The 27670-nt window shown below is 45.2% G+C and overlaps 2 protein-coding genes across 4 annotated transcripts in view; one reads left to right on the forward strand and one right to left on the reverse strand.

Annotated features, from left to right (window-relative positions):
- Window positions 1-5387, reverse strand: part of BRAP (BRCA1 associated protein) — a 30840-nt gene extending 25453 nt beyond the window's left edge. Inside the window, exons 1-4 of one of the 3 annotated variants that reach the window (XM_047696641.1) lie at window positions 5114-5387; window positions 2771-2932; window positions 1875-2073; window positions 387-576 (exon numbers count right to left, since the gene is read on the reverse strand). In XM_047696641.1, the coding sequence (XP_047552597.1) occupies window positions 387-576; window positions 1875-2073; window positions 2771-2932; window positions 5114-5195 (633 nt within the window). In that variant the 5' untranslated portion in view covers window positions 5196-5387. Of the gene's footprint in view, window positions 1-386; window positions 577-1874; window positions 2074-2770; window positions 2933-4603; window positions 5076-5113 lie in introns of those variants that run through there. The other 2 variants (XM_047696640.1, XM_047696642.1) reach the window with 2 other exon arrangements.
- Window positions 5388-9995: 4608 nt separating this feature from the next.
- Window positions 9996-27670, forward strand: part of ACAD10 (acyl-CoA dehydrogenase family member 10) — a 33012-nt gene continuing 15337 nt past the window's right edge. Inside the window, exons 1-8 of the mRNA XM_047696639.1 lie at window positions 9996-10016; window positions 10343-10542; window positions 15537-15685; window positions 17822-18016; window positions 20154-20312; window positions 21654-21813; window positions 23446-23587; window positions 27295-27366. Of these exons, the coding sequence (XP_047552595.1) occupies window positions 10356-10542; window positions 15537-15685; window positions 17822-18016; window positions 20154-20312; window positions 21654-21813; window positions 23446-23587; window positions 27295-27366 (1064 nt within the window). The 5' untranslated portion in view covers window positions 9996-10016; window positions 10343-10355. The remainder of the gene's footprint in view (window positions 10017-10342; window positions 10543-15536; window positions 15686-17821; window positions 18017-20153; window positions 20313-21653; window positions 21814-23445; window positions 23588-27294; window positions 27367-27670) is intronic.

A 27670-nucleotide genomic window follows, 5' to 3' on the forward strand; every position in this document is an offset into this window, starting at 1 on the left:
CTTGAGATCTCTGTCAAATAAATAAATAAAATCTTAAAAAAAAAAAAGCAGGAGCACAGTGTTATAAGGGCAGATAATAATATAGCGTCAATCTCAAAAAGTTTGGGGACTACTACTCTACTGGAATATTTACTGCTGGATAACCAAACACATACAACCCTAGATTTCATACCCAATCTGCTTTATAAAAACATTATGGGTACGAATTAGCATTGAGTGTCTGCTACCGAATTTAGAAAGGTTTCTAGAATAATAATACCCTAGAAGATAGGTATATCGACAATCTTAAAAGCAAAATGTAAATCACACACAGTGTGCAGCTACCATCACACAGTTTCAAAAACACAGTTTCTGTGGCAAAGAGATTTTTAGTATCCAACTTTTACCTGTGTACTGAACTTTATCAGCACCATATACTGATTTGGAGTAGAGTCTCTGATGATTTTCATTTGTTCAATGACTTCATTAAATGGGGCGACAAACTTCATAAGGTCATGACTGGTCATTGTAGCAGGGACTGTGAGAATACACAGCATGGCACTGCGCCTCACATCTTCTTTTAAGGAGGTCATCTTACTAATAAGACAACAATTAGACTGTCTTGAATGGATGAGGTATGGTTAGTTCAGACAACACTAATCAGACAACTTTTATGCCCAAGAAAAGAGAAAAAAAATAAACCTTATACTTCACAGATTGATTTAAACAGAGTGCTACAATACCTGAAAACACACACGACCTGGGTAAATGCAGAATACCTTCCACATGTCCGAAACAGAGCTTAACATAAGCTGTGCAGTGGTCTGGATTACACCCACCACTGAAACTTTACTGAAATTTTTAACCTTCAGTTAAAGGCTTATTACGAATATAAATCTGCAGTTTGTGTTTTATTCTCATTAGCTTTTCAATAATAATCTCTCATTAGGTAACTCAGAAGCACAACTCTACGTTTTTTCCTTAAGTTTTAAGATCACTATTCTGGAAGTTAAAGAAAACTCCCACAAAGGCAGAGAGACACCCAGAGTATGGATCAATCTACAAGTTCATGGGCACCTCTAACTATGTACTTCTCTCAAGCGGTCTAGAACAGGAGTGTTCTAAATATAAGAGCATCCAGATCCATGAAGATGTGACTCTGAAGATTACAGAAAGTGTAGCTGGGTTGGAATAGCTGGAACAGGAAAAAGAAAAAACCTCCCACAATGCAATTTGCTTTTGAAATGCTGCGAACTTATTTCAACAGGTGTGATCCCATAAGGTGACCTGAGTATTCACTGTTTCCCAGTAGGGACCTAGCAAATATGTTAGGAGGACAGGCTTTAAAGAGATCAGCTATTAATTATCCAAGGGGCTGATGACCCAGCTTATAGATTATCCAGCCAAACGCTTCTTTTCCTTTGGCTTCTTTTAAGTTTTGTATGGACCACAAAAAAGGGTAAAAGAGACAATGAAAAGATAGTCCATTAACTGACTTAACAGCTTCTTTAGCAAACATATGAGGGGATATGAGACTACAATGATGTTATGAATCATTTCTAATGTTTTTATCCTTTTTATCTTCCTTCCTTTTAATTTTCCAGTCATCTTGCATGCCTACCTTCTCAGGGAATATTTTCTTAGGTATTTTCTCAAGTGTATCTACATGTTTCTTTTCTAAGAAGCTTTGACCCAATCTATACGATTAACCAAATGTAAAACATCTAAGAATTCTCTAACACACATTATATGAAAGGTACTCTCCGTCTGAACCTTAAAATATCCACTGCTCTGCAGGGCAAGAAATTTTTCACTGTCCTGAGACCAAAAACAAAACAAAACAAAACAAAACAAAAACCACCAGACCAATTCAAGAGGAAAAGGGTTTTTCTTACTTTGTCTTGTATAGATGCATAATACCATGAACTATTTCAACTGATGGGTTTCCACTAAAGAACGAAATCTGGTCTGGAAGCTGTTTGGATGGAGAATCAGGAGCAGCGTTTATGCATTCTACACTTGGATCTTTACTTCTCTGTACAGTGGGAGATGCTTCTGAAGACTTCCTTTCCTCCATTGTGGCTTTCAGCTCATCTTTCACAAATCAAAAATTAGCAGATTATAAACTGATAGGAAATATGTGGAAGGATTCTAATTAGGTTAAAATTCTGAGTCAGAAAAATAAACTTCAACAGAGAAATTGTAATGTATTGCATTAAGAACTATACTTACAGAGCAGCCAAGTTTTTAGGAGCATCTAAACTTGAAAGCACTCTTTGCCCCATAAAAATTTCATTAATACCCGCAGAAACTTAAGGATGGCTCTTACATTTGGCTGTACCATAATAAAAACAGATGTCTTCCATCATGTGCTCCTAAATGGGATATCCAGGGCTATTAATTTGGAAAATCACATCTACCAGCTCTGTTCACTTCCACACTGGAGATACAGTACACAGCCAGTCTCTGGATTGGAGTGAGCGGGCAGTGTGTGTACAGGGTGAGGGGAGAGACACAACATGCTTATCAGGATTCAGTGGTGATCTGCCACTAACCTAGATGGCAAGAAGCTCTCCTCACTGAATAAAGCTGTCAACCCGCCTAGTTAGTATTAATTTAGGAGAAATATCTGGAGATGCTGAAATGTGGCCTCACAATCTGATGTAAGGCACACAGGTAGTGAAAGATAAAAGTACACTAGAGGTCAAAATCATGGGTTCATGGAATAACATGTATAAGACAGGCAACCAGGGACTTACGTTACACAAGTCTGGGGTTTTAGAAAGCATACCTGGATTGGACTTCATGGTCTCAATGATCATATCTGTCATTTCTCGACGGCCAAGGTGCTGATGTATGATTGCTGCTTTCTCCCCTGGTGACTTCCCTTCTAAAGAGGCTACGGCTGAAGCTAGTGTCTTCTTTTTGATCTCCTCATCAGACATTTCCCCGGCTAAGGAACACATGAATGATTAATATCTGATAATAAAACAAGCTCTTCTTCACTTTCAATGTATCCATCGATAAGCTTCCCTTTTCTCTCTGCTGCCCTCCTCCAAGATAATAAGGTACTTTTGCATCTCTCACTCACCTCTGGGGCTCCTCAGTACCCAGTAATAAACACCCAGTGCAATAAATTCAGAAATGTGGGGTTGTTTTAGTGAAATCATGCACTTTAAAGCAAATCAATGAAAATAAGAGCTTTAAAGAAGGTTCAGCAGTAATGTCAACAATGAACCAACATTTTTTTTTAAAGATTATTTTTTTAATTTTTTTTTTATTTGACAAAGAGAGATCACAAATAGGCAGAGAGGCAGGCAGAGAGAGAGGGGGGAAGGAGGCTCCCTGCTGAGCAGAGAGCCCGATGCAGGGCTCGATCCCAGGACCCTGAGATCATGACCTGAGCCGAAGGCAGAGGCTTAACCCACTGAGCCACCCAGGCGCCCCAATGAACCAACATTTTAAGTAATCTCTAGTAAAGTGAAACTGTGTTGAGCACCAAATGAAGGTCTTAAGTCCATAAATAAAAATGTGAAAAACCTTTAGCAGCAGTCTTCTTAAAAACCCTGGATTAGTCTCAGGCCATGAATCATACCATGAAAATCTGTGATCACATAAAAATGGAAAAGGAATTTGGAGACTTGATTGAAATACTCTTACTATAAGTTCTACGAGAGCAGGAACCAGGCCTGTTTTGCCCACCACTGTATTATCCCCAGCACTTACACCACAGCGCCTAGCACACCACGGAAGGTCTTTGAAGTTTTGTTGAATCAGTGAATCAATGAGTGGCCTGTGTAGAAGTGTATACGTGCCTAATGTCAATTTAGCTGACTTTCACAACTTAGAGATCACTTGTACTTGAAAGGTGCTTGTAACCCATTAAAGTCATATTCAATTTTTAGGGGTGCCTGGGTGGCTCAGTGGGTTAAAGCCTCTGCCTTCGGCTCAGGTCATGATCCCAGGGTCCTGGGATCGAGCCCCGCATTGGGCTCTCTGCTCAGCAGGAAGCCTGCTTCCCTTCCTCTCTCTCTGCCTGCCTCTCTGCCTACCTGTGATCTCTGTCAAATAAATAAAATAAAATAAAATTTTTTTAAAAGTCATATTCAATTTTTAATTTGCAGCTCCAAAATTCACACACTCAGGGGAGTTTCTGAGGACACCCTCTCTACCTGCGCCAGGCTACCTCACAAACCAAAAAGATCCTCTTGTGATAGCTTTCCAAACTTTTTTTTTCCTTCACAGCTTTTCATGGATGTAATTCCACATTCATTCTGTAATTATTTAATTCATCTGTCTACCTCATTTGAGCTGGTGGTGCCATTAAAGCGGGGACCATGTGTGATTCTGCAAACAACTGAAGTCCTAGCAGAGAGTGAGCATTTGGTAATTACTTCTTGAATAAATGTTATTGTTAGGAAATTGCTTAAGGTCCAAGCAACACAGTCACAGCTGCATTCCCCAGGAAGGGGGCTGCGTGGCTGGTAATGAACAGCTCAGACTCTACAGACTCTCTTCCGCTCTGAGTTAGAATCCCAGTTTCGCCACTTTGGACACAATTATGGGCAAGTCATTTAATCACTGGGCTTCGGTTTCTCAATCTGTAAAAAGCACGTACATTTACCTAACAGGGCTAGTGTGAAGATAATGAAAGACGACAATGCACACAAGGTGTTTAGTCCAGTGCTGCGACACAGGAAGTGTACAGACTTTAGCTACAGTCACTACTGTAGTTGCAGGGCGCCTAAATAGAAATTCTCCCAAAGAGGAACGATTTAATTAAACCACGAACCGTCACCATCTCTGGGATCCAGTTTCTGCCTTCACAAAGCCTGGAGGAGAGCGACTTACACAACTTGACTCCAACCCTGGGTGGAGAGGGCGACGCGCCAGGTATAAACAGAGTGCCCGTGGGAAGGCACCAGGAGGGAGGGGCCGGGAGGGCTTCCCAGAGATGACATCCGAGAGGCCTATTTAGGATGGATGGAATGAGACGGATCTCAAGTACCTCCCGGCTTCTTCCTGACACAAATGCCCTCGCCGCCGCCTTTCCCCGGGCGGGTACTTTGGAAGGGCGAGCCTCTCGGGCCCAGGAGCGGGACTAGACGGAAGGCTGCGAGGCCGCGGGACTCACCGGCGGCGCTGAAGCCGAAGCCGGCGGGGACGGGCGAGTGTTCCGCAAGCTCCAGTCGGATGACAACCAGTGACACACTCATAGGGCAGGCGCAGGCCGGCACGGGCCCCGGCGGGCTCAGGCGACGCTGGGAGGCGAGCTGAGAGGCCGAGCGGCCCAGGGTCGGCAGCGGTGCCACCGCCTCAGCGCCGCCGCCACTGCCTCAGTAGCAGCAGTTCCGCGCGCTACCCTCCGAGCCACAACCACCCTCACTTCCGCCTCCCGGCCGCCGTCGCCGACCCGCGAGGATGCGCGTGCGCGCAGCAGCGCCCGCCCCGATTGGCTAGGGTGGTCGCCACGTGACTGGCGTAACGGCGCGGAGGTGAGTCTGCGTTCTCCTGACGGGGTCTTGAGGAGGTCTGGGAGGAGGAGGAGGATTAGGAAGGTTCGGGAGTTGGGTGCCCGGTTAGGGCGATTCGTCGGTTTGCGCCCAGGCTCGAGTTTACCTCTTTGAGAGGTCTTACCCTCTAGCTGCCTCCCGATGGTGAGGGGTCCCCGGGTCCGCGAGGTCCCCGAATTGGAGGAGGAACCGTGACCTGGGGCGAGCTCTTGCCCCTTTGTTGTGTCGGACCCCTAGCTGTAGCGCTGGAGGGCTTGCTTTGTGTTAGCCACACTTTACACATAGGTACACCAAAGCTCAGAGACGTGCAAAGAGGGGTATCCGCCTCTCTGAAGGCCCTTGAGGAATAGGGACTCGATTGCCGAGTTTCCGACTCTACCGAGATAGGGCGGTGGGCTGATTTGGCGCACGGTGTTGGGAGTTAGATCTGGGTCCTGCTCCCCGCCCCATAACACAAATGTTTACTGAGAACCTAACTACTGCTGGGGTGGTGGGGATATTTTCGTGATAAACATAATCCTGCTCAAATGGAGTCGACCTTGATCGGTTGTATGACCTTGAACTAGGTTTTGACATAAAATTCGATAATCTACAGTCATTGCATGAAATAGAGCCTGTGGCTCCACATATATCGCTTTTTCTTAGAGTCAGCTTTCTTTCCAGTATGTCAGACTGCTTTCAGCAGCATATAGATACTGGAAGCCACAATCAATACCTAAACGCACATATGACAGGATGCTATTCTAAGCATATGCTATAAGGATTTCTAAGATGTGTCGCAGCACATCCTGGACACGTGTGGGTCCATGGACTACATACACATATAACATTAACCCATGCTATGTGTGTGACTGCATCTTACGAAATATGTTTCAATCAATACCCACTGTTTAGATAAGGGTTTCTCAGTCTTTGCGCTATTAACATTTTGGGTCCCAATAATTCTTTGGGGTGTGTGTCCTATACTTTATAGGATATTTAATGGCATCCCTGGTCTGGCCCACTAGATACCAGTAGCACCCCCCAAATGGTCACAACCAAAAATGGACCCCAATATTGCCAATTGACCCCTTGGGACCAAAATCACACCTTGTTGACAATGGCTGTGAAAATTCATATGCCATATTCACATAGTATATGCATATAACATGTGAGACCTCATGAACCTTTTATAGTATACTACAGTAGTAGATAAGATTTTTCTTTTCTTTAGGGAAGGGGGTGGGGAGAAGAGGGAGAGCGAGAGACAATCTTTTTCTTTTTAGTGTTTTTTTTTTTAAGATTTTTATTTATTTTATTTGACAGACAGAGATCACAAGTAGGCAGAGAGGCAGGCAGAGAGAGAGAGGAGGAAGCAGGCTCCCTGCTGAACAGAGAGTCCGATGCGGGGCTCGATCCCAGGACCCTGGGATCATGACCTGAGCCGAAGGCAGAGGCTTTAACCCACTGAGCCACCCAGGTGCCCCTTTTTAGTGTTTTTTTTTTAATGTGTTTTTTTTTTAATTTTTGATTTTTTATTAACACATAATGTATTATTAGCCCCAGGGGTACAGGTCTGTGAATCGCCAGGTTTACACACTTCACAGCACTCACCATAGCACATACCTTCCCCAATGTCCATAACCCAACCACCCTCTCCCTCCCACCCCCAACCCTCTGTTTTGTGAGATTAATAGTCTTACAGAGAGACAGAATCTTAAGCAGCCTCCATGACCAGCAGCAGAGCCCCACGCAGGGCTTGATTTCACAACCTTGAGCTCATGACCTGAGCTGAGATCAAGAGTCAAATGCTAAACCAGCTAAGCCACCAGGAGCCCCAGGAGTACTAACATTTAATAGTGTGCCAGCTACTAACTTGCGTGCTTTACATACTTTATCTCATGTAATAGTAACAACTTTATGAGATTGGTGTATAATTATTCCCATTTACAGAGGGAGGAGGAACCTGAGTCTCGGGGAAACTTGCTCAGGATCTCACAGTAAGTGGCAAACCTAGAATTCAAACCCAGGCAGTCTGATTCCAGAGCCACATTCAACCTCTTTACTGAACGATCTTCTTAATATGTGACAACACACAGTGTGCATATTTATAAAAGCATGAATTAAGTAGTAAGGCTACATTATCATACTAATCTCATTCTGAAAATCAGAATGGTACAGAAGGAAGACGCTAGTTCCAGAGAATAGTTGACTAGTAACGGGCAAGTTGGGCTTGTTACCGTTCTTTGTGGCAATCAACAACTAAACCTGTCCCGCTGCCTTCCCTATTTTCTCATTCATCCAGTGTAATTCATCCTTCCAGCTCATTTATACTGAACACCTGCTGTGTGTCTAGATACAGTGCTGGGCCCCAGGGGGATGGGTATATACAAAAATGAAATATATACAAAGATGAAAAGACAAGATGGGCCTTGCTTTAAGGAGATTACAACGATAGGAGCAGATGAGCATGCAAACAGTTACTGTGTCATGGAGTAAATGCTCTAGTTGGAGAAGAAACAATAGGAGTTTAAGGGGAGAAAAAAAAAGTAGTACTAGAGGCTGCCTGGGGAAGAAAAATCCTCAGGGTGCCTGGCTGGCTCAGTCAGCAGAACATGAGACTCTTGAGTTCGAGCCCCACATTGGGTGTGGAGCCTACTTAAAAAAATAATAAATTTTACGGGCGCCTGGGTGGCTCAGTGGGTTAAGCCTCTGCCTTCGGCACAGGTCATGATCTCAGGGTTCTGGGATCAAGCCCCGCATTGGGCTCTCTGCTCAGCGGGAAGCCTGCTTCCCCCTCTCTCTCTGCCTGCCTCTCTGCCTACTTGTGATCTCTCTCTGTGTCAAACAAATAAATAAAATCTTTAAAAATAATAATAAATTTTAAAAAGCCTCTGCAGAGGAGATAAAGATAAAGCTGAGGCTGTGATATAAAAACGAGTGGAAATGTACAACCAGATGAAGCGGGGAAAGCCGTCATGGTCAGTGCGCAGGTACCAAAGCCTGGAGGTGGGAGAGATCAGGGTTTGGGCCACTCTGAAGAGAGTGTTGGGAAGTGGCTAGAACAGAACCGTCATCTCTAGTTGGAAGGAATAACCAAGCTGGTCATGGGAGCATTGCCCACTCATCCATTAGTACCCTCTGTGGAGATGCAAGTCAGCCCTTCAGGCCCCAGAGACGCCTTTTGTCGCCATTAAGCCCTGACACAAAGTTTTTGACGCTTTTATGAGCCTATAAATAAACTCCTTTCATCATAAACTCTGGCCTTGGCATGGGAACATAAGTAAAACTGAAAATGCAAATCAACCTTTGAGTTTTTCATTTCAAAACCTACCCCCCCCATTCTGCAAATTTCCAATTAAATGAAAAAAATAGTATCATCTTGAAGATTTACTGCTTGAGAACGGTTTCCTTAGAGTTTTCTATGGTTTATTGAACCCTGATGGCCTCACCGAAGTGACTCCTGTAAACTTACAGGCTGTCTTCCCATACTATTTTGTTCAAACCTGATTTTTAGTAAGTTTGAAGCTATAGAAAAGCAAAGATTTTCGTGTGGAACTGACTGCAAATAGAATTTGCTTTCATCATTTTTTTTTCACCCCAGCTTTTTATTTCAGACATAGAGAAGAGTTGAAAAAACGTACAACGAATGATCTCTTACATACTCTCAATCGTATGCCCTTCACCTAGATTGACTAAAAATCCTGCCACATTTGGTTTATCTCTATCCCCATATATAGATATGTGTCTATATACATGTGTGTGTGTGTTGTGTGTGTATAGGTTTTTTTTGTTTGCTCGTTTTTTGTGTTTTTTTTTTACCTATTGAAAGTGTGTTTAGAAAAGAGACAAATGCGGAACAGTTAGGAGCCTGTTGGTGTGATTGGAGGCACCGTCAGTACTAGGAGGAGGTCAGTACCAGGCATTCTGGGAGTATACAGGAAAGGCTTCTCATCTGTCTTTTCTGGTAGCCAGAGGGGGTTTCATGAAGGAAGTGACAGGCAAATTACAACCTAAAGGACACTTGCATGTCCACATCATCCAGATTAAAGTGAAAAAAAGAGGGAGAGTTGCTACCAAGGATGGGGGCAGATCTTAAAGGGCCTCTTGGGGCAGGTTAAGGAACTGAGAGTTTATCTTGAGGGCAGTGGGGAGACATTGAAAGTTCTAAATGGGGGGGCACCTGGGTGGCTCAGTGGGTTAAAGCCTCTGTCTTCAGCTCAGGTCATGATCTCAGGGTCCTGGGATCGAGCCCCGCATCAGGCTTTCTGCTCAGCGGGGAACCTGCTTCCCCCTCTCTCTCTGCCTGCCTCTCTGCCTACTTGTGATCTCTGTCTGTCAAATAAGTAAATAAATAAAATCTTCAAAAAAATTTTAAAAAAGAGAAAGTTCTAAATGGGAATAAGATGTGGCCAAATTTGCAGTTTTGAAGGCACACTCAACTCTGCTTGAAGAGTGGAGAAAGAACGAAGAGTTTGAGAAGAGGCAAGGGAACCCATTAAGAGGCTTGTTGCAACGATCTATGGGCAAGATCATCTGTGGATAGTAAGTGGAGAGAGGTAGATGGCGATTTTCAGAAGGAAGACAACGACACAGAACAATGGAATTGAGGTGGCCGAGTGGGGGACTGAGAGAAGTCAGGAGCGAATCCCAGTTTTCTAGCTTGAGCAGCTAGCTGAATGGTGGAACCTTTTACTGGGCTAAGGAGCCTAGAAAACAGAGTAGTCCGGGAGGGCTCAATTCTAGTGGTTGTTTGAAGTGTTTGCGGGAGATCAGTGGAGATGTCCAGTTGGCACTCCTAAGCCCCCGGATGGAGGTCTGGATTGGAGGCAGGGAAAGCAAGCTGTGCCCTGTGTCTTCTTCTCGTGCAGCCTTGGGCTCAACATGAACATAAGGCAGCTCTTCCGGTCCTCACATCTCCAGTGGGCTTGGAGGGCAACCTTCCCGAAACACATCCAGCGGAGGCTCCAGCGAGCCAGGCGATGGGCACATTCTGAAGGCGGCACCTACAGAGCAGTGATTTTTGACATGAGTGGAGTTCTCATTCCTTCTCCAGGGAGAGTGGCGGCAGGTAAGCTCTTCATTCTGTTTCACTTTTGGAAACTAGGGTCGGCTCAGGGGGAATGAAGTGTGTAAGGGGAGGCTGAGAGGAACGTTTGGGCAGCTCTTCATTTCCATGTCACCTCATGGCCTGTCTTCGCTGCTTCACCTCCTGCCATCACGTTCTCATTCCAGCCAGCAGGAAGGGAAAAAGGCCGAAGAACTGACCTACTATGGTGGCTGGTAGGGCAGTTTTCCATGCTAAGTGAATCCAAGTACAGGTTTTACATGCCCCTGAGTAAATATTTCCTATTGACCTTAAACATGAAGCAGTTATTTTACCAGCAAAAATGAGTTTGGGGGTGCCTGGGTGGCTCAGTGGGTTAAAGCCACTGCCTTTGGCTCAGGTCATGATCTCGGGGTCCTGGGATCGAGCCCCGCATCGGGCTCTCTGCTCAGCAGGGGGCCTGCTTCCCCCTCTTTCTCTCTGCCTGCCTCTCTGCCTACTTGTGATCTCTGCTTGTCAAATAAATAAAATCTTTTTTTTAAAGATTTTATTTATTTATTTGACAGACAGAGATCACAAGTAGGCAGAGAGGCAGGCAGAGAGAGAGAGAGAGAGGAAGAGAAGCAGGCCTCCCGCTGAGCAGAGAGCCCGATGCGGGGCTCGATCCCAGGACCCCGAGATCATGACCCAAGCCGAAGGCAGAGGATTCAACCACTGAGCCACCCAGGCGCCCCAAATAAATAAAATCTTTAAAAAAAATGAGTTTGGGGGCGCCTGGGTGGCTCAGTGGGTTGGGCCGCTGCCTTCGGCTCGGGTCGTGATCTCAGGGTCCTGGGATCGAGCCCCGCATCGGGCTCTCTCCTCGGCGGGAAGCCTGCTTCTCCCTCTCTCTCTCTGCCTGCCTCTCTGCCTGCTTGTGCTCTCTCTCTGTCAAATAAATAAATAAAAAAAATCTTTAAAAAAAAAAATGAGTTTGTTTGGGAATAGCAAGAGAATTGCAGTTTGGGACAAGCAAGCTATGGCCAACACCACAGGCTAGTCCCACAAAGGAGAGGAACATTATTTTGTGGAGAAAGAGGAGGAAACTGGGAGGGCTTGTTTTGAACAAACGTCCACTGGAGAAAGGCAGGAGTTCAGGGCGACGATGATTTCTCATCAGCTGAGGTGCCGGGGTAGTGAGTTAAGCAACATCTTTCTCCTGCTGAGGCCAGGAAGTGATGATCCTTTCCCTTTGGAGATTGTTCTGTTGGGTTCTGTAACTGACGGGACTCGGAAGGGCGTGAGAGCTCCCCCTTCTGGCCTCCTGGCTTCATTTCAGGAAGGTTTCCCTTCTCACATGACCCAGCTAATAAGCAAGCGGACTCAGCAGTTTTTGACCTCCAACTGCAGCTGGGCCCCTCAGCCTTTCTATTCCTCTGCTCATATTCCACTGGGATTTACAGTAGGGCAGTTCCCACCTTCCCAACAGCCATCCTACTGCCCCCGCCACAAACCTGCCTCCTTGACCAGCAGCCGAGTCTCCTTTTGACAAAGATCACTGGACGAAACTGAAAGTTTTCTTAACTTTATCCAGAGTATCTGGAGAACCTATTCACTTCTCTCCACTCCGTCTGCCTCGGCCCAGGGTTAGCTCCCTATCTTCCCCCACCGGCACCATCACATGAGCCCCCTAAGCCGTCAGTCTCTGCCCCCCCGCCCCCCAGCACTCTGGTTTTTTTTAAAGATTTTTTTTTTTTTCATTTATTTGACAGACAGATCACAAGTAGGCAGAGAGGCAGGCATAGAGAGAGAGGAGGAGGCAGGCTCCCCGCCAAGCAGAGAGCCCGATGCGGGACTCGATCCCAGGACCCCGAGATCATGACCCGAGCCGAAGGCAGAGGATTCAACCACTGAGCCACCCAGGCGCCCGCACTCTGGGTTTTGTGCTACCTTCCACACAGCCCCCAGAATTACCTTTCTGAAATACAGATCTTATCCCCTCCCTTCCTTGCTTCAAATCCTTGAGTGCCTGTGCTTTGTCCCTTAGAAGAAGTCCAGAAGCTTTCACTTGGTATCCGAAGGCCTCTTGCAAATTAGCCCTCCCGTCCTTGTGTTGCAGCATCGCCCACATTTCAGCTGCCATGGGCTGACTTGATGTTCTCTAAACTTGCCAAACACATTTACACTCCTGTGTCTTTGCAAGTTCTCTCCCCTCTGCTGGCAGCTGCCCTTCCCCGTCCTGTCTACCTGTTCAAATCCTACCGGTACTTTTGATGGTAAGTTAGGCACTGTATTACTGGCTCAGTGCCTGGAGTCTTGTGCACTCACTGCATCTTGTGGTGATTATTAGTATTGATTTTAAGACTTCGCTTCTGGGAAGCCTTCTCTGACCTCCTCCCTGGGTAGAATGTCCCTGGCTAGCGTGTCAGTGTAACCTCTACCAAGGTGTGTTTTGGTTAGCAAAGTTTTTCTATAAAGGGCTAAGTAGGCTTTGCAAGCCATACCACAGCTGTTCTGTTTTGCTGTTGTGGCAAGAAAACAGTGACAGCAGTAAATGAATGAGTGTGGTTGTGTTCTAATAAAACCTTACTTACAAAAACAGATGGGAGACAGAGTTGGTTCCCAGGCCATCCTTGCTTCAAATTACAAGTTTGCAAATCCTTGCTTTAGTTTATACATCTGTGTGGTAGTCCGTTATATGGATGTACCATAGGTGATTTAACAAGCCATTTATTAATATACATTTAAGTTTCTGGTTCTCTTTCTTTTTCCTTAAGATTTTATTTCTTGGGGTGCCTGGGTGGCTCAGAGGGTTAAGCCTCTGCCTTTGGCTCAGGTCATGATCTCAGGGTCCTGGGATCGAGCCCCACATTGGGCTCTCTGCTTAGCAGGGAGCCTGCTTCCTCCTCTCTCTCTGCCTGCCTCTCTGCCTACTTGTGATGTCTGTCAAATAAATTTTTTTAAAAATCTTAAAAAATATATATATTTTTTCTTTATTTGAGAGAGAGAAAAAACAAGTGCAGGGAGGGGCAGAGAGACTCGGGACTTGATCCGAAGACTTGATCCCGAGAGACTCCAGCATCATGACCTGAGCCGAAGGCAGACGCTTAACCACCTGAGCCACCCAGGCGCCCTCTGATTCTTTTTATTACAAGTAGTTCTGTGCAGCCTTGTACATATTCTTTGCTGACTTTTATAGATCTATCTGTGGGAGAGATTCCTAGAAAGTAGGATTACTACATTGGATATACATTTAAAATTTTGCTTTCCATAGAGGTTGTGCTTGTTCCCACTCCCATCAACAGTATATGAGAGTGCCAGCTCCCTTATGTACTTGCCAATTCTCAGACCATAAAAAATGTGACACACTTTAGTTCTCAAATTAAACAAGTAGGATTATTTGGATTGAGCTTTAAACGCTTTGCTATTCTCGGGGCACCTTGGAGGCTCAGTCAGTTAAGCATCGACTCTTGGTTTTGGCTCAGGTCATGATCCCGCTGTGGTAGGACTGAGCCACTCATTGGGCTCAGGGTCGAGTCAGCTTAAGATTCTTTCTCCCGGGGCCCCGGGGTGGCTCAGTGGGTTAAAGCCTCTGCTTTCGGCTCTGGTCATGGTCCCAGGGTCCTGGGATCGAGCCCCACATCAGGCTCTCTGCTCAGCAGGGAGCCTGCTTCCTCCTCTCTCTCTGCCTGCCTCTCTGCCTACTTGTGATCTCTATCTGCCAAATAAATAAATAAAAATCTTAAAAAGAAAAAAGATTCTTTTTCCCTCTCCCCCTTAGCCCCTCCCCACTCTCCTGCATACATGTTCTCTCTCAAAAAAAAAAAAAAAAGTCTTCCTGTTCTCGAAAGATATAGATCAGATTAGTAACATTATTTCTGAAGAATGAGATATCATTTTACTTTCTTATTTTATACTTTCTATGGTGAGATATTTTCAGTGCACAGGCCTTATTTTATCAAAACAAAAAAATGTGTAAAGCATATTATGTCTTGGAAATAATTATGATTGTTTTATATATCTTTTAAGTTTTTTTTTTTTAATTTGTTGGAGAGAAAGAGACAGAGATAGTGAGAGGTGGCAGGAGCAGGGAGGAGAGGGAGAAGCAGGCTACCCACTGAGCAGGGAACCCGATGTGGGATTAGATCCCGGGACTCCCGGATCATGACCTGAGCCAAAGGCAGTTGCTTAATCAACTGATCCACCTAGGCACCCTGCTTTATGTATTTTTGCCCCATAGCAGCTATATTTTAGAAAGAAAAAACAACTTTGTACAAGAAAAAGCAGCCCCTGTCTAAAGGTCCCCAGTGTACACAAATGCTGATCTGTTACTGCTTGAGCATCTTGTGGATAGAAATTTTCTTTTTTAGGGGCTCCTGGGTGGCTCAGTGGGTTAAAGCCCTTGCCTTTGGCTCAGGTCATGATCTCAGGGTCCTGGGATCGAGCCCTGCACCCACTCTTTGCTCAGCGGGGATCCTGCTTCCCCCTCTCTCTCTGCCTGCCTCTCTGTCTACTTGTGATCTCTCTCTGTCAAATAAATAAATAAACTCTTAAAAAAAAAAAAAAGAAATTTTCTTCTTTAGTCCACAAAGACAGCATCCCCCAAGCAAACGTTTCCGTGTACCACCGGCCCCACTGCCATACGGGATTACTACAGTTTACAAAATGACAGTCTTGTTTGCGTGTTCTGGCACATCCAGCTTATTATGCACGTTATTCCCTTACTACCTGCCAGGCCCGTGTGAATGAGCTGGCTAATGAGAGACCTGGGAAGAAAAGACATAACGCAGTGTCCAGAGTCCCGTCAAGCAGCCGGTAAAGACCTGACACTTAGCAGCGGTGTCCCCTCACTCAGTATCACTGTCGCCTTGGAGGCCTCCCACTGAGATTTTGCATTTCCTGAATTTCTTCAGATTCCCAGCAGAATCCGCCTGGCACCATGGCAGTGCCTCGGGTCGGGGACGCTAATTCCCCCAGGCTTCCCAAAGCCGGGCCATCGGTCCACGTGCTTCACTTACTGCATATTTTACTTCCTATAGAATGGGAACTACAAAATCATATCCCTCCTGGAACTATACGGAAGGCCTGGATCTCAGGTGGCGAGAATGGGCCCTGGATGAAACTTATGAGGGGAGAGATAACAACAGAGGATTTCTTGCAAGAAGTTGGGAGACTTTGCTCTGAAATTGTGAGTGATAAAAACACTTGAATTTACATATTCTTTTTGCCAAATGGGGGACGCCCTACTCACCCGTTAAGTTGATTAAACTGCAGATAAAGAGGTAAAAACCTAATAATCTATTTTAAGTTTTTCATTTCTTTGTTTTTTTAAAAATATTTCAAGTTTTTATTTATTTTGTTTGGTTGATTTTTTTCAAAATTTTATTTAAATTTTAGTTAACATACAGTGTAATATTAGTCTCAGGAGTAGTTGATACATCACTTGGATACAACACCCAGTGTTCATCACAAGTGCCCTCCTTAACACCCATCACCCATTTATAGTAAAAGTTTCTTGTTTTTTTTTTTAAGATTTTATTTATTTATTTGACAGACAGAGATCACAAGTAGGCAGAGAGGCAGGCGGGGGTGGGAAGCAGGCTCTTCTGCTGAGCAGAGAGCCTGATATGGGGCTCGATCCCAGGACCCTGAGATCATGACCTGAGCCGAAGGCAGAGGCTTAACCCACTGAGCCACCAAGGTGCCCCTATAGTAAAAGTTTTTAATGTATTTCTTCCATTCCCAGGAAAACTCAACTGTAGCTACAGATATGAATAAGTAAAAGTATTCCTTACTAAGCTCTATCAATTCTTGTTCATCTGTAAGAGGAGCTGTCTGCATTACAGCTTTGATCGGAAAGCTTAATTAAAGCAATAATAAGGGGTGACTGGGTGGCACAGTCCATTAATCGTCCAACTCTTGGTTTCAGCACAGGTCGTGATCTCAGGGTCCGTTCTCAGCATGGGGTCTGCTTGAGATTCTCCCTCTCCTTCTGCCTCTGCCCCTCCTACTCATGTTGTCTCTCTTCTCTCTCAAATACATACATTAAATCTTAAAAAAAAAGTTTAAAAAAAATTTTAAAAAGCAGTAATAATAGTGACCCTTTTCTCTGTACTATGCATTGTTCTAAGTTCTCTCTCTTTTTTTTTAAGATTTTATTTATTTATTTGAGTGAGAGAGACAGAGATAGTGAGAGCAAGCATTAGTGGGAAAGAGAGGGAGAAGCAGGCTCCCTGCCAAGCAAAGAGCCCGACATGGGGGTCGATCCCAGGACCCCAGGATCATGACCTGAACTGAAGGCAGCCACTTCACTGACAGAGCCACCCAGGTGCTCCTGGTTCTAAGTTCTTTATTTACATTAACTCAAGTGTGGACTTCACAGTAATCCTACTAAAATGATTTAAATTATAGTGAACAAAGTTCTGTGGATCAGTGGTTGTATTGGTTGCACAATAATGAATGTACTTAATGCCACCCAGCTAGACACTTAAAGTGGCTAAAATAGTAAATGTTGTATTAGGTCTATTTTGCCACAATTTCAAATATATATGTAAAACATTGTGCTAAACGAAAGAAAGAAGCTGATCAAAAAAGATCACATATTGTATGATTCCATTTATATGAAATGCCCAGAATAGGGAAGTCTATAGGAAAAGAAAGTAAATTACTAATTTTCTAGGACTGAGAGTATTGGGGTATGGGAGGTGGAAGGGGAATGACTGCCAGTGTATGTGGGGTTTCTTTTCAGAGTGATGAAAATGGTCTAAGATTGATTGTGGTGATGGTCACACAATTTTGTGAACATATTAAAAACTTTGAATCAGGGGCTCCTGGGTGGCTCAGGCAATAAACATCTGTCTCCGGCTCAGGTCATGGTCTCAGGGTCCTGGGATGGAGCCCCGCATCGGGCTCTCTGCTCAGCAGGGAGCCTGCTTCCCCCTCTCCCACTACCCGCCTTTCTGCCTACTTGTGATCTCTCTTTCTCTCTATCAGATAAATAAATTAAAAAAACAATTTCATTACATGTCTTCTGGATCATTAAGGATTAAATCAGATCTGCCTCATATACTTTTGCAGTTGATACTTCTGAAGATTGCCAATCCATGAGTAAAATAAAGAATTCATTTATCAGGAATATTGATAGAGATCACTCCAGTCTCTTACCATTGGCACTGAAAGTCAGTTTTTACAACCTTGTATGCAAAGTTCTGCACAACGGCCGAAGGAGAATTCCTTTAGGCAGCAATATTTTTCTCTGTTGGTGATAAGCTCTTCCTCCTACTCTTAATTATTATCAGTTCTCCTCTCCCCTCCCCACTTTTAGGTGAAGACCTCTGTACCTGTGGGCTCCTTTTTCTCTCTGCTGACCAGTGACCAAGTGGCAAAGCAGTTCCCAGTGATGACTGAGGCCATAACTCAAATTCGGGCAAAAGGCCTTCGGACTGCAGTCTTGAGCAATAATTTTTATCTTCCCAATGGGAAAAGCTTTTTGCCCCTGGACCGGAGACAGTTTGATGTGGTAAGCTTGAAGTGACCCAAACAATCAAAACAGAGACTCTGTCCTTGCTTCAGGAATCATCATTAAATGCTGCCTTTTAGCTGGTCTTGAGCGAATGGGTTGTCTTATCCAGACTAACTTGACTAAATTAGGTTTAGACATAACAGGACGAAAGAGGACATTTAAAAGGTCACTGAGGGGCGCCTGGGTGGCTCAGTGGGTTAAAGCCGCTGCCTTCAGCTCAGGTCATGATCCTAGGGTCCTGGGATCGAGCCCCACATCGGGCTCTCTGCTCAGCGGGGAGCCTGCTTCCCTTCTTCTCTCTCTCTGCCTGCCTCTCTGCCTACTTGTGATCTCTGTCTGTCAAATAAATAAATAAAATCTTTAAAAAAAAAGATAAATAAATTAAAATTAAAAAAAAAAAAAAAGAAGAAGGCTCTATCCGATAGTGCTGGTTTAGAACCTGAAATCTAGTCAAATGGACAGGCAGAAATTCAGAGCATGAAGGTTAGAAATTAACTTCCCAACCCATACTGTTTTCACCTGCCACATCTTCCTTCTTGTAGAAGGCCCATCAGACATGGAATCCTCTCCTCCCTGGACATCTTGCCTGGCTCCCCACCTGCTTAGATGGTTAGTTTCCCTGCAGTACACATACAGACCTCTTCCAAGCTCCCTCCCCTGTGAGCGCTCCGAACCTCGGCCAGATTCAGTCCTGTTTCTGCTGCTTGCAAACTTGCTCTCCTGAACCTCAGTTTTCTCATCTGTAATTCAGGAATAGCAATTTCTGGTTGTAGGGTAGCTGTGTGCCCCCCACGGAATAATGCATGCAAAGCTCTCTGCATGGTCCGGGCTCATGGCAGTTATTTTCAGAAGTTCCTTCCATCCAGGGCAGCTATGGGAATGATATCGTCATCTGGACAACTGAAGCTGGTCAGGCTCACACTGAGCCCTTCAAGTGAAACTACAATTTTAAAAGACCTATTGAGCTTCTTGAAAAAAATGGACTTGTTTATTTAGACTTCACAGGCTTTCTGGCATGTGCTTTCCAGCAGCTTTTCTGGTGGGTTTTCATATTTTAGATCAGCAGGAGACCTGGAGTTTTAAAAATATTTCCTTGGGGCGCCTGGGTGGCTCAGTGGGTTAAGCCACTGCCTTTGGCTCAGGTCATGATCTCAGAGTCCTGGGATCGAGCCCAAATCGGGCTCTCTGCTCAGCAGGGAGCCTGCTTCCTCCCCTCTCTCTGCCTGCCTCTCTGCCTGCTTGTGATCTCTCTGTCAAATAAATAAATAAAAATCTTAAAAAAAATAAATAAAATAAAAAAATTTAAAAATATTTCCTCAAGGGCAATGATTTAGGTTTTTGTTCTCTAAAGCTCTAAATACATACATACATACACACACACACACATGTGCACAGGCACATGCAAACACACACACACACACGTTTCATGGAATAAAGATAGTGTAAGCAATCCTAAAATCTCTATCAACATTAGAGACTGAACTCTTCAGTATTGTAGGAATCTGTCTTGGCTTTAAGAATTTTTTTCATCTATTTTTTTTTTTAATTTAAAAAGCTTTCACATAGTTTTTTATTGTAAAAACCCACATAACAGGGGCGCCTGGGTGGCTCAGTGGGTTAAAACCTCTGCCTTCGGCTCAGGTCATGATCCCAGGGTCCTGGGATCGAGCCCCACATCAGGCTCTCTGCTCAGCAGGGAGCCTGTTTCTCCCTTTCCCTGCCGCTCCCCCTGCTTGTACTCTCTCTCTCTCTGTCAGATAAACAAATGAAATCTTTAAAAAATATAATAAAAAAAAATAAAGTTCTCAACGACTGCTACAGTAGGTAAGATAGCCGTTCGCATCCCCGTGTTACTGATGAGGACACAGAGGCCCATCACGGCCTCACCGTTTGCAAAAGGTCACGTGTCTGAAGCAGAACTCTGGTTTTCTGAGCTTGCCCCCAGGTAGCAATCCAGGATTTCCATGTCCAACTTTAAAAAGCAACATCACTTTACATCATAACACTCCTAAGTTACTTGTTATAACAAATCTCAACTGTCCTTGTATTATTTCTCTTCAAACTCTATGGCAGGACGCATGTGGGAGCACCGCCTTTTAGAGACCCTCACCTCTCACTCCTGTCCCTCGCTCAGGTCGTGGAATCCTGCCTAGAAGGGGTCTGTAAGCCAGACCCCAGGATCTACAAGCTGTGCTTGGAGCGGCTCGGCCTGCAGCCATCGGAGTCCATTTTTCTTGACGACCTTGGACCAAACCTAAAAGCTGCTGCCAGCCTTGGCATTCGCACCATTCAGGTAATGGTCACCATTTTTTGGAACCCCGGCTGTGCAACAGGCTCTAGCCTCAGCATTTCTGTGCAGACTGTTGACAATCATAGTTATGTTTAGTGGTTTCCCCCCATGCTGCTGTAATCTTATTTTTCTTATTAATTAAGAAATCTATGTGACGAGCCACTCACATTTTCAAAGGGAAGGAGGACAAACACCTACCAAGAAGTCAGTTTGAGAAAAGAATTACACAAGGAGGGGCACCTGAGTGGCTCATTTGGTTAAGTGACTGCCTTCAGCTCAGGTCATAATCCCGGAGTCCCAGGATCGAGCCACGCATCGGGCTCCCTGCTCAGTGGGGAGTCCGCTTCCCCCTCTGACCCTCTCCCCTATCATTCTCTCTCTCTCTCAAAGAAAAAAAAAAAAGAAAATCTTAGGGGGAAAAATAGGAATTACACAAGGACGTGGCTGGCAGGCTTAGGACGTTTGGGATGGCAGTTAGGCTATCCTAGTAATGCTGTTCTGGGTTAGGCCACATGGACCACCCAGGTGATGGCTGTGAAGGGTGAGAAGCCACAAGAGGAGGTCTCTGACTGGCTTGTGACGTTTGGGTTTCTTTTTCTTTTTTTTTTTTTTTTAAATATTTTATTTATTTATTTGACAGATAGAGATCACAAGTAGGCAGAGAGGCAGGCAGAGAGAGGAGGAAGCAGGCTCCCTGCTGAGCAGAGAGCCTGATGTGGGGCTCTATCCCAGGACCCTGAGATCATGACCTGAGCCGAAGGCAGAGGCTTTAACCCACTGAGCCACCCAGGCGCCCTGACGTTTGGGTTTTTGCTATGAAGCTGACAGGCGGTTGGGACAGGGTGGATGCTGCTGTGTGCTGGCCTCCTGGTGTGAGGGAGCATCAGGGACTCTTAACTGGCACTCTTCCCAGTGGAGAAGAACGGTTAATGTGGTTAGGAATTAAATGGGAAGAGGAAGCTCATTCTACAGCTTCCTCCTTAGCTGACTATCCTGGCCTCCAAGGCCCTTGCCCAGACACCTGACTTCTTGGCTATCTCCCTCTAAAGAACTACCCTTTTAGGGCACCTGGGTGGCTCAGTCGGCTAAGCACCTGTGTTCAGGTCCTAGGATGCCCAGGGTCCTGGGGTCGAGCTCCACATCGGGCTCCCTGTTCAGCAGGGAATCTGCTTCTCCTTCTTCCTCTGCCCCTTCCCCCCCGCTCATGCTCTCTCTCTCTCTCACTCACACTGTCTCTCTCTCAAATAAATAAATAAAATCTTAAAAAAAAACCACAAAACTACCCTTTTGGAGAATAGGCAGGAGGCCAGGATAGTCAATATTCAATATTCTCTTTGAAACCAGGTTGATGACCCAGAAACTGCCGTAAAGGAATTAGAAACCCTTTTAGGCTTTACGATGAGAATGGTTATTCCAAACACTGGCCCTGTGAGAGAAATAGTGGAAATTCCACAAGATTCCTTGGAGAAGTACCTCAAAGACCTACTGGGGACCCAGAGCACAGGTATTTCCATGTTTGTATTTTGCTGACTCTCTTAAGGCTCAGCTTTCAGTCTGGCTCTCCCTTTGAAACCCCTGTGGATTATGCTGGAGACAGGCAGTGTGATGAGGTAAACAGCTGTTGGGCTCAGTGGATCCGAAAGCAGCTTTCAGTCTTGCTTGGGAAAAAGCATTAACCCCAAAAGGTCACGTGCCCCCTCTTCCACCTGAGAGTATGTGTGGGGGGGGCGTGTTACGGGGGTCCCCTGGGACCTGGAGCCAGTGGTATGTGCCCAGGAGCACTGGAGTGTGTCTAATTGTTTTGAGGCAACAGCCTGTTCTGTGAAGGTGACTTAAGAAGTTCCCTGAGTGGGGCGCCTGGGTGGCTCAGTGGGTTAAGCCGCTGCCTTCAGCTCAGGTCATGATCTCGGGGTCCTGGGATCGAGCCCCACATCGGGCTCTCTGCTCGGCAGGGAGGATCGGCAGGGAGGATCGGCAGGGAGTCTGCTTCCTCCTCTCTCTCTACCTGCCTCTCTGCCTGCTTGTGATCTCTCTCTGTCAAATAAATAAATACAATCTTTAAAAAAAAAAAAAAAAGAAGAAGTTCCCTGAGTTGGCAATGGGACAAGGCCTTCTTTCATCCTTTGAATTTCAGCCTCAGAAAAACAGCTAGTTGCCTCAGGGGCTTTTTTTTTTTTTTTTTTAAAGATTTTATTTATTTTATGGAGAGATACACAGCAAGAGGGGGAACACAGCAGGGAGAGTGGGAGAGGGAGAAGAAGGCTTCCCACAGAGCAGGGAGCCTGATGCAGGGGTCGATCCCAGGACCCTGGGATCATGACCCGAGCTGAAGGCTGAGCCACCCAGGGAATGAAGACATTCCCACCTGGTAATAAAGCCTTACTTCCATACATTCAATCCTTGAAAAAGACATTTTGTGTTGTGCTTCACAGTTCTGTTCTCCAGGAATTGGTTTGTTCTTAGGGTCTCTTGTACTGCTAAGGGGCCCTTTCGGAGCAGACCAATGATCTCAGGCAAACTTCCATTGCCTGCTCTTCTGATCACGTGAGAGGAGTCTATGTCCAGAGTTCAGTCTTATGATGAAGCTGAGGGTTCATCAGGATGTTTCTGGGAGGGAGCCACAGAGTTCAGCCCACTGGGATGGGAGAGCACGTCCGGTGAAAGCACTTTGGCTCAGCTGTCGGCCCCTGCAGAAGCTCCTTTCAGCCGTCATGCCAGTGTCAGGCGTGGTTTGGCCGGGTATGGGCTGAGGGACACACAAGGGCACTGTTCATCCTCAGGCTTAAAGCATCCCATTTCGCCTGATGGGTTGCCATGATTGTGCTTGTGGCTGATAAACAGAATCAAAAAAGCTTTTCTTCGCAGAACGGGAGTTGGCCAGAGGGACAAAATTGGACACCTGTACAAAGTGAGAAGGACGGTGGTAGAAACGGAGTGGCCTTTGCCACATGGTAGTGGACCTGAGCTGGGGCGGGGGACAGGTACACCTGGACCTCAGTCATTTCTGGTGCCCGAGTAGGAGGTGTAGCCCAAATTAGAATGTTCTGCACCCCAAATGTGGTATTCATTAGAAAGCAGGAATGCCCAGCTCTGTCCTCCAGAACCGCTTTCATTTTCTTGGTTTTCAAACTTGCAGGTCCATTGGAACTCCTTCGGTTTGATCATGGGCAGTCCAGTCCAACCTACTATGTCAGGCTCGGTAACCACCAGCTGGTTCTGAAAAGGAAACCCCCGGGGACACTCGTTCCATCCACCCATGCAGTAGAGAGGGAGTTCAGGTAACTTCTCAGAGCCGGGGTGTCCTCACCCCCCAGCCTCTGCAGCTCAGCCCCGAACTAACAACCCAGTGCCCCGTCAGAGAGCCCAGACACATTTAAATGTGCAAGTGTGAATTTCCAAAATTATTTCCAATAAGAACATGTCACCTAATTTTATTCTGAAGTTTGTTTTTGCTTTTCTAGACCTACACCTCTAGAAAACCAGACTTTTGGGGGGGAACCTCTGGGTGAAAAAGAGTGTTCCTGAAATACCCATTAGTCTTACCCTGGAGTCTTAAAGACTTTAAGACCATTAGTCTTATATTCAGTATATCAGTGGGGCTGAGGCCAAAACAAGTATGGCCATGAGATGATGGTTGTTGAAACTGGCCGGTGGGCATGTGGGAGTTTGTCATAAGAATCTCTCTATGGAGGTATGTCTGAAATTTTCCATAATAAAATGAATATAGGTAATACACCCTCCTCCCAACCCCTTTGCAAATAGGAAATATTAAACATAGTAGGTTGAAAAACCTAGTTCCAAACTAGAAGATTCTGGATGGGCTTCACTGGTGGGGGCTTATTCTCCTGGAAACCTTTCTCCCGTTCTTCTCCCTTCTCCCTTCCAGCCCCCTATGCTCTGCAGAAGGAGTGCTGCAGAGTAGGAAAGGAAATGTGATGTCTCTTGGCCCGTTCTTGTTCTTACTGTTTACTCTCTGTCCTTGGGATTTTTTAGTTCCTGGACTCTGACTTCTCCAAGTACTATAAGCAGTGGTGACTGAAGATTATGAAGCCTTAGGGGGTCATCAGAGGAGAAAACCTATAGCTATTTTTGAGCACTTATATATGCGTTCATGCAGGAACAGGTGTGCATTTACAGGAGGGAAACCCTAAAAGTATGAAGCCTCCACTCTGCTTTTCTGCACCCTGCTTGCAAACGCTCTCTGAGCATTCCCAGAAGTACTGAGGAATTGTAGGGGTGCTATTCCAAAAATCCAGGAATGCAGAGAATTTCCATTTTAGTAAAGGAATAAAATGTGCATTTGAAGATGAAACATAATATGGTATCTGCTTATAAAGTGCCAAATGGACAATTTTGGGAATTTTGGAAAACAGCATGACACAATTTATTAAAAATCTCAGAGTAGTCACACTTCTAGATCTAGTAATTCTAGTTAGAGGAATCTCTCCTTAAAAAATAATTCTCGGGGCGCCTGGGTGGCTCAGTGGGTTAAGCCGCTGCCTTCGGCTCAGGTCATGATCTCAGGGTCCTGGGATCGAGTCCCACATCGGGCTCTCTGCTCAGCAGGGAGCCTGCTTCCCTCTCTCTCTCTCTCTCTGCCTGCCTCTCCGTCTACTTGTGATCTCTCTCTGTCAAATAAATAAATAAAATCTTTAAAAAAAATAATAATAATTCTCGGGGCGCCTGGGTGGCTCAGTGGGTTAAGCCTCTGCCTTTGGCTCAGGTCATGATCTCAGGGTCCTGGGATCAAGTCCCGCATCGGGCTCTCTGCTTGGCAGGGAGCCTGCTTCCTCCTCTTTCTCTGCCTGCCTCTCTGCCTACTTGTGATCTCTGTCTGTCAAAGAAATAAATAAAAATAATAATAATAATAATAATTCTCAGAGGGGCGCCTGGGTGGCTCAGTCGGTTAAGCCGCTGCCTTCGGCTCAGGTCATGATCTCAGGGTCCTGGGATCGAGTCCCGCATCGGGCTCTCTGCTCAGCAGGAAGCCTGCTTCCCTCTCTCTCTCTCTCTGCCTGCCTCTCCGTCTACTTGTGATCTCTCTCTGTCAAATAAATAAATAAAATCTTAAAAAAATAATAATAATAATAATTCTCAGAGTGCCTGGGTGGCTCAGTGGGTTAAGCCACTGCCTTTGGCTCAGGTCGTGATCTCAGGGTCCTGGGATAGAGCCCTGCATCGGGCTCTCTGCTCATTAGGAAGCCTGCTTCCCTTCCTCTCTCTCTGCCTGCCTCTCTGCCTACTTGTGATCTCTCTCTGTCAAATAAATAAATAAAATCTTAAAAAAATAATAATAAAAATAATTCTCAGAGCGCCTGGGTGGCTCAGTGGGTTAAGCCACTGTCTTTGGCTCAGGTCGTGATCTCAGGGTCCTGGGATCGAGCCCTGCATCGGGCTCCTTGCTTGGTTGATGGGGAGTCTGCTTCTCTCTCTGCCTCTGCCTGCCTCTCTGCCTGCTTGCACTCCCTGTCTCTCTCTCTGTCAAATAAATGAATAAGTAAAATCTAAAAAAAAAAAATAATAATAATAATGATAATTCTCGGAGCGCTTGGGTGGCGCAGTGGGTTAAGCCTCTGTCTTCGGCTCAGGTCATGATCTCAGGGTCCTGGGATCGAGCCCCGCATTGGGCTCCCTGCTCTGTAGGAAGCCTGCTTCTCCCTCTCCCACTCCCCCAGCTGGTGTTCCCACTCTCACTGTCTCTTTCTCTCTCTCTTTCTCTCTCAAATAAATAAATAAAATCTTTAAGAAAATAAAAGGAGAGATAAAATGTACTGGCTTCATAATTTAAATCTTTCAGGAATGACTAGATCCAGGGGCCCAAATAATATCACCAGGACCCATTCATTCTCTCTCTACCTCCATCTCTCCACTCTTTTTTTCCTCTATAACCTTAGTGAATGTTCCAGCATACCTCCTGAGATTGACTTATAGGCCCAATATGAACCATCGTCTGGGGTCAGGAGGCTGCCTTGTTCAGGTTGGCCGAATCTGGCTCTTGTGCCTATCCTTGGAAACAAGCACTGGGTCAGTCCCATCCAAACTCTGTGGCCTGACAGTAGCTACAGAGAGCCGTTTCCCAAAGGAAACCCTAGGTATTATTATCAGAACATGAAGCAGGGAAAGGACACCAGGCAGGCAAAAGCAGGAGCCAAATACTGGTGATAAGAACGAGTAATTATTTTTCTATTTAAAACATTTAAAAATTTTCTCCTTGGGGGTGCCTAGGGTGACTCAGTCAATTAAGCATCCCACTCTTGATTTCAGCTCAGGTCATGGTCTCAGGGTCATGAGATTGAGCTCCAAGTCAGGCTCCACGCTCAATATGTAGTCTGCTTGGGATTCTCTCTCTCTCTCTCTCTCTCCCTCTGCCCCTTTCCCTGTGCTCTCTTATGCACGCTTTCTCAAATTAAAAAAATAAAATCTTAAAAAAGAAAAAAAAAGAATGGGACGTTTGGGTGGCTCAGTTGGTTCGGCCATTGCCTTTGGCTCAGGTCAAGGTCCCAGAGTCCTGGGATTGAGTCCCATATCGGGCTTCCCCTGCTCTGTGGGGAGCCTGCTTCTCCCTCTCCCTCTGCCTGCCACTCCCGCTGCTTGTGCTCTCTCTCTCTCTCTCTCTGCGTCAAATAAATATATAAAATCTTTAAAAAAAAAAAGAAAGAAAGAAAGAAAAAAAAAAGAATGTCTCCTGTGGACAGCATATCGTTAAGTCTTGCCTTTCTATGCAGTAAGACAATCTCTGTCTCAATTAAAATGTTTAGTCTAATAAATGTAATGTAACTATTGATGTTTGAATTAGTTCTATAATTTTGCTATTTGTTTCTTGTTTTTCCCATCTGTTTTTTGTTCTTCTTGACTATCTTGGGGTCAGTTGAATATTTTTTAGAATTCTGCTTTAATTTCTGCATGTATTGATTTTAATTCAGAAAAATAGTTTCAAGAAAATCTCAATTCAGCCAGCACTGTTGCTCATTTCTCTTTGTTCCAGCAGGATAATGAAAGCCCTTGCCAATGCTGGAGTGCCTGTTCCCAAAGTTCTTGACCTCTGTGAAGATTCAGGGTAATGTTCTGATTTATTTCTTTTATTACATATTCAAACTACAGAAGAGAAAAGCCCATATAGTAACTCAAATGCCAGTTTGTTAGAGTGAAGACAAATACATTTGGGGTGGGAGAGTAAAGAGACTTTATAGCAACCTTCCCTGGAGGTTCACAGGTCCTTAAGTTGTGCTGAAAGAAATGCCTGCTTTTGTGAAAATTGGTAGGAAACATTCTTTATCATTTAAAAACTTATATCCATCTACTTTCATGTTGCTTATTTTTGTTAATTTTTTATTACGGTCCTTCTAAACTGCTTTGTAATA

Source organism: Lutra lutra, chromosome 12, assembly GCF_902655055.1.
Source record: "Lutra lutra chromosome 12, mLutLut1.2, whole genome shotgun sequence".
Taxonomy (NCBI): domain Eukaryota; kingdom Metazoa; phylum Chordata; class Mammalia; order Carnivora; family Mustelidae; genus Lutra; species Lutra lutra.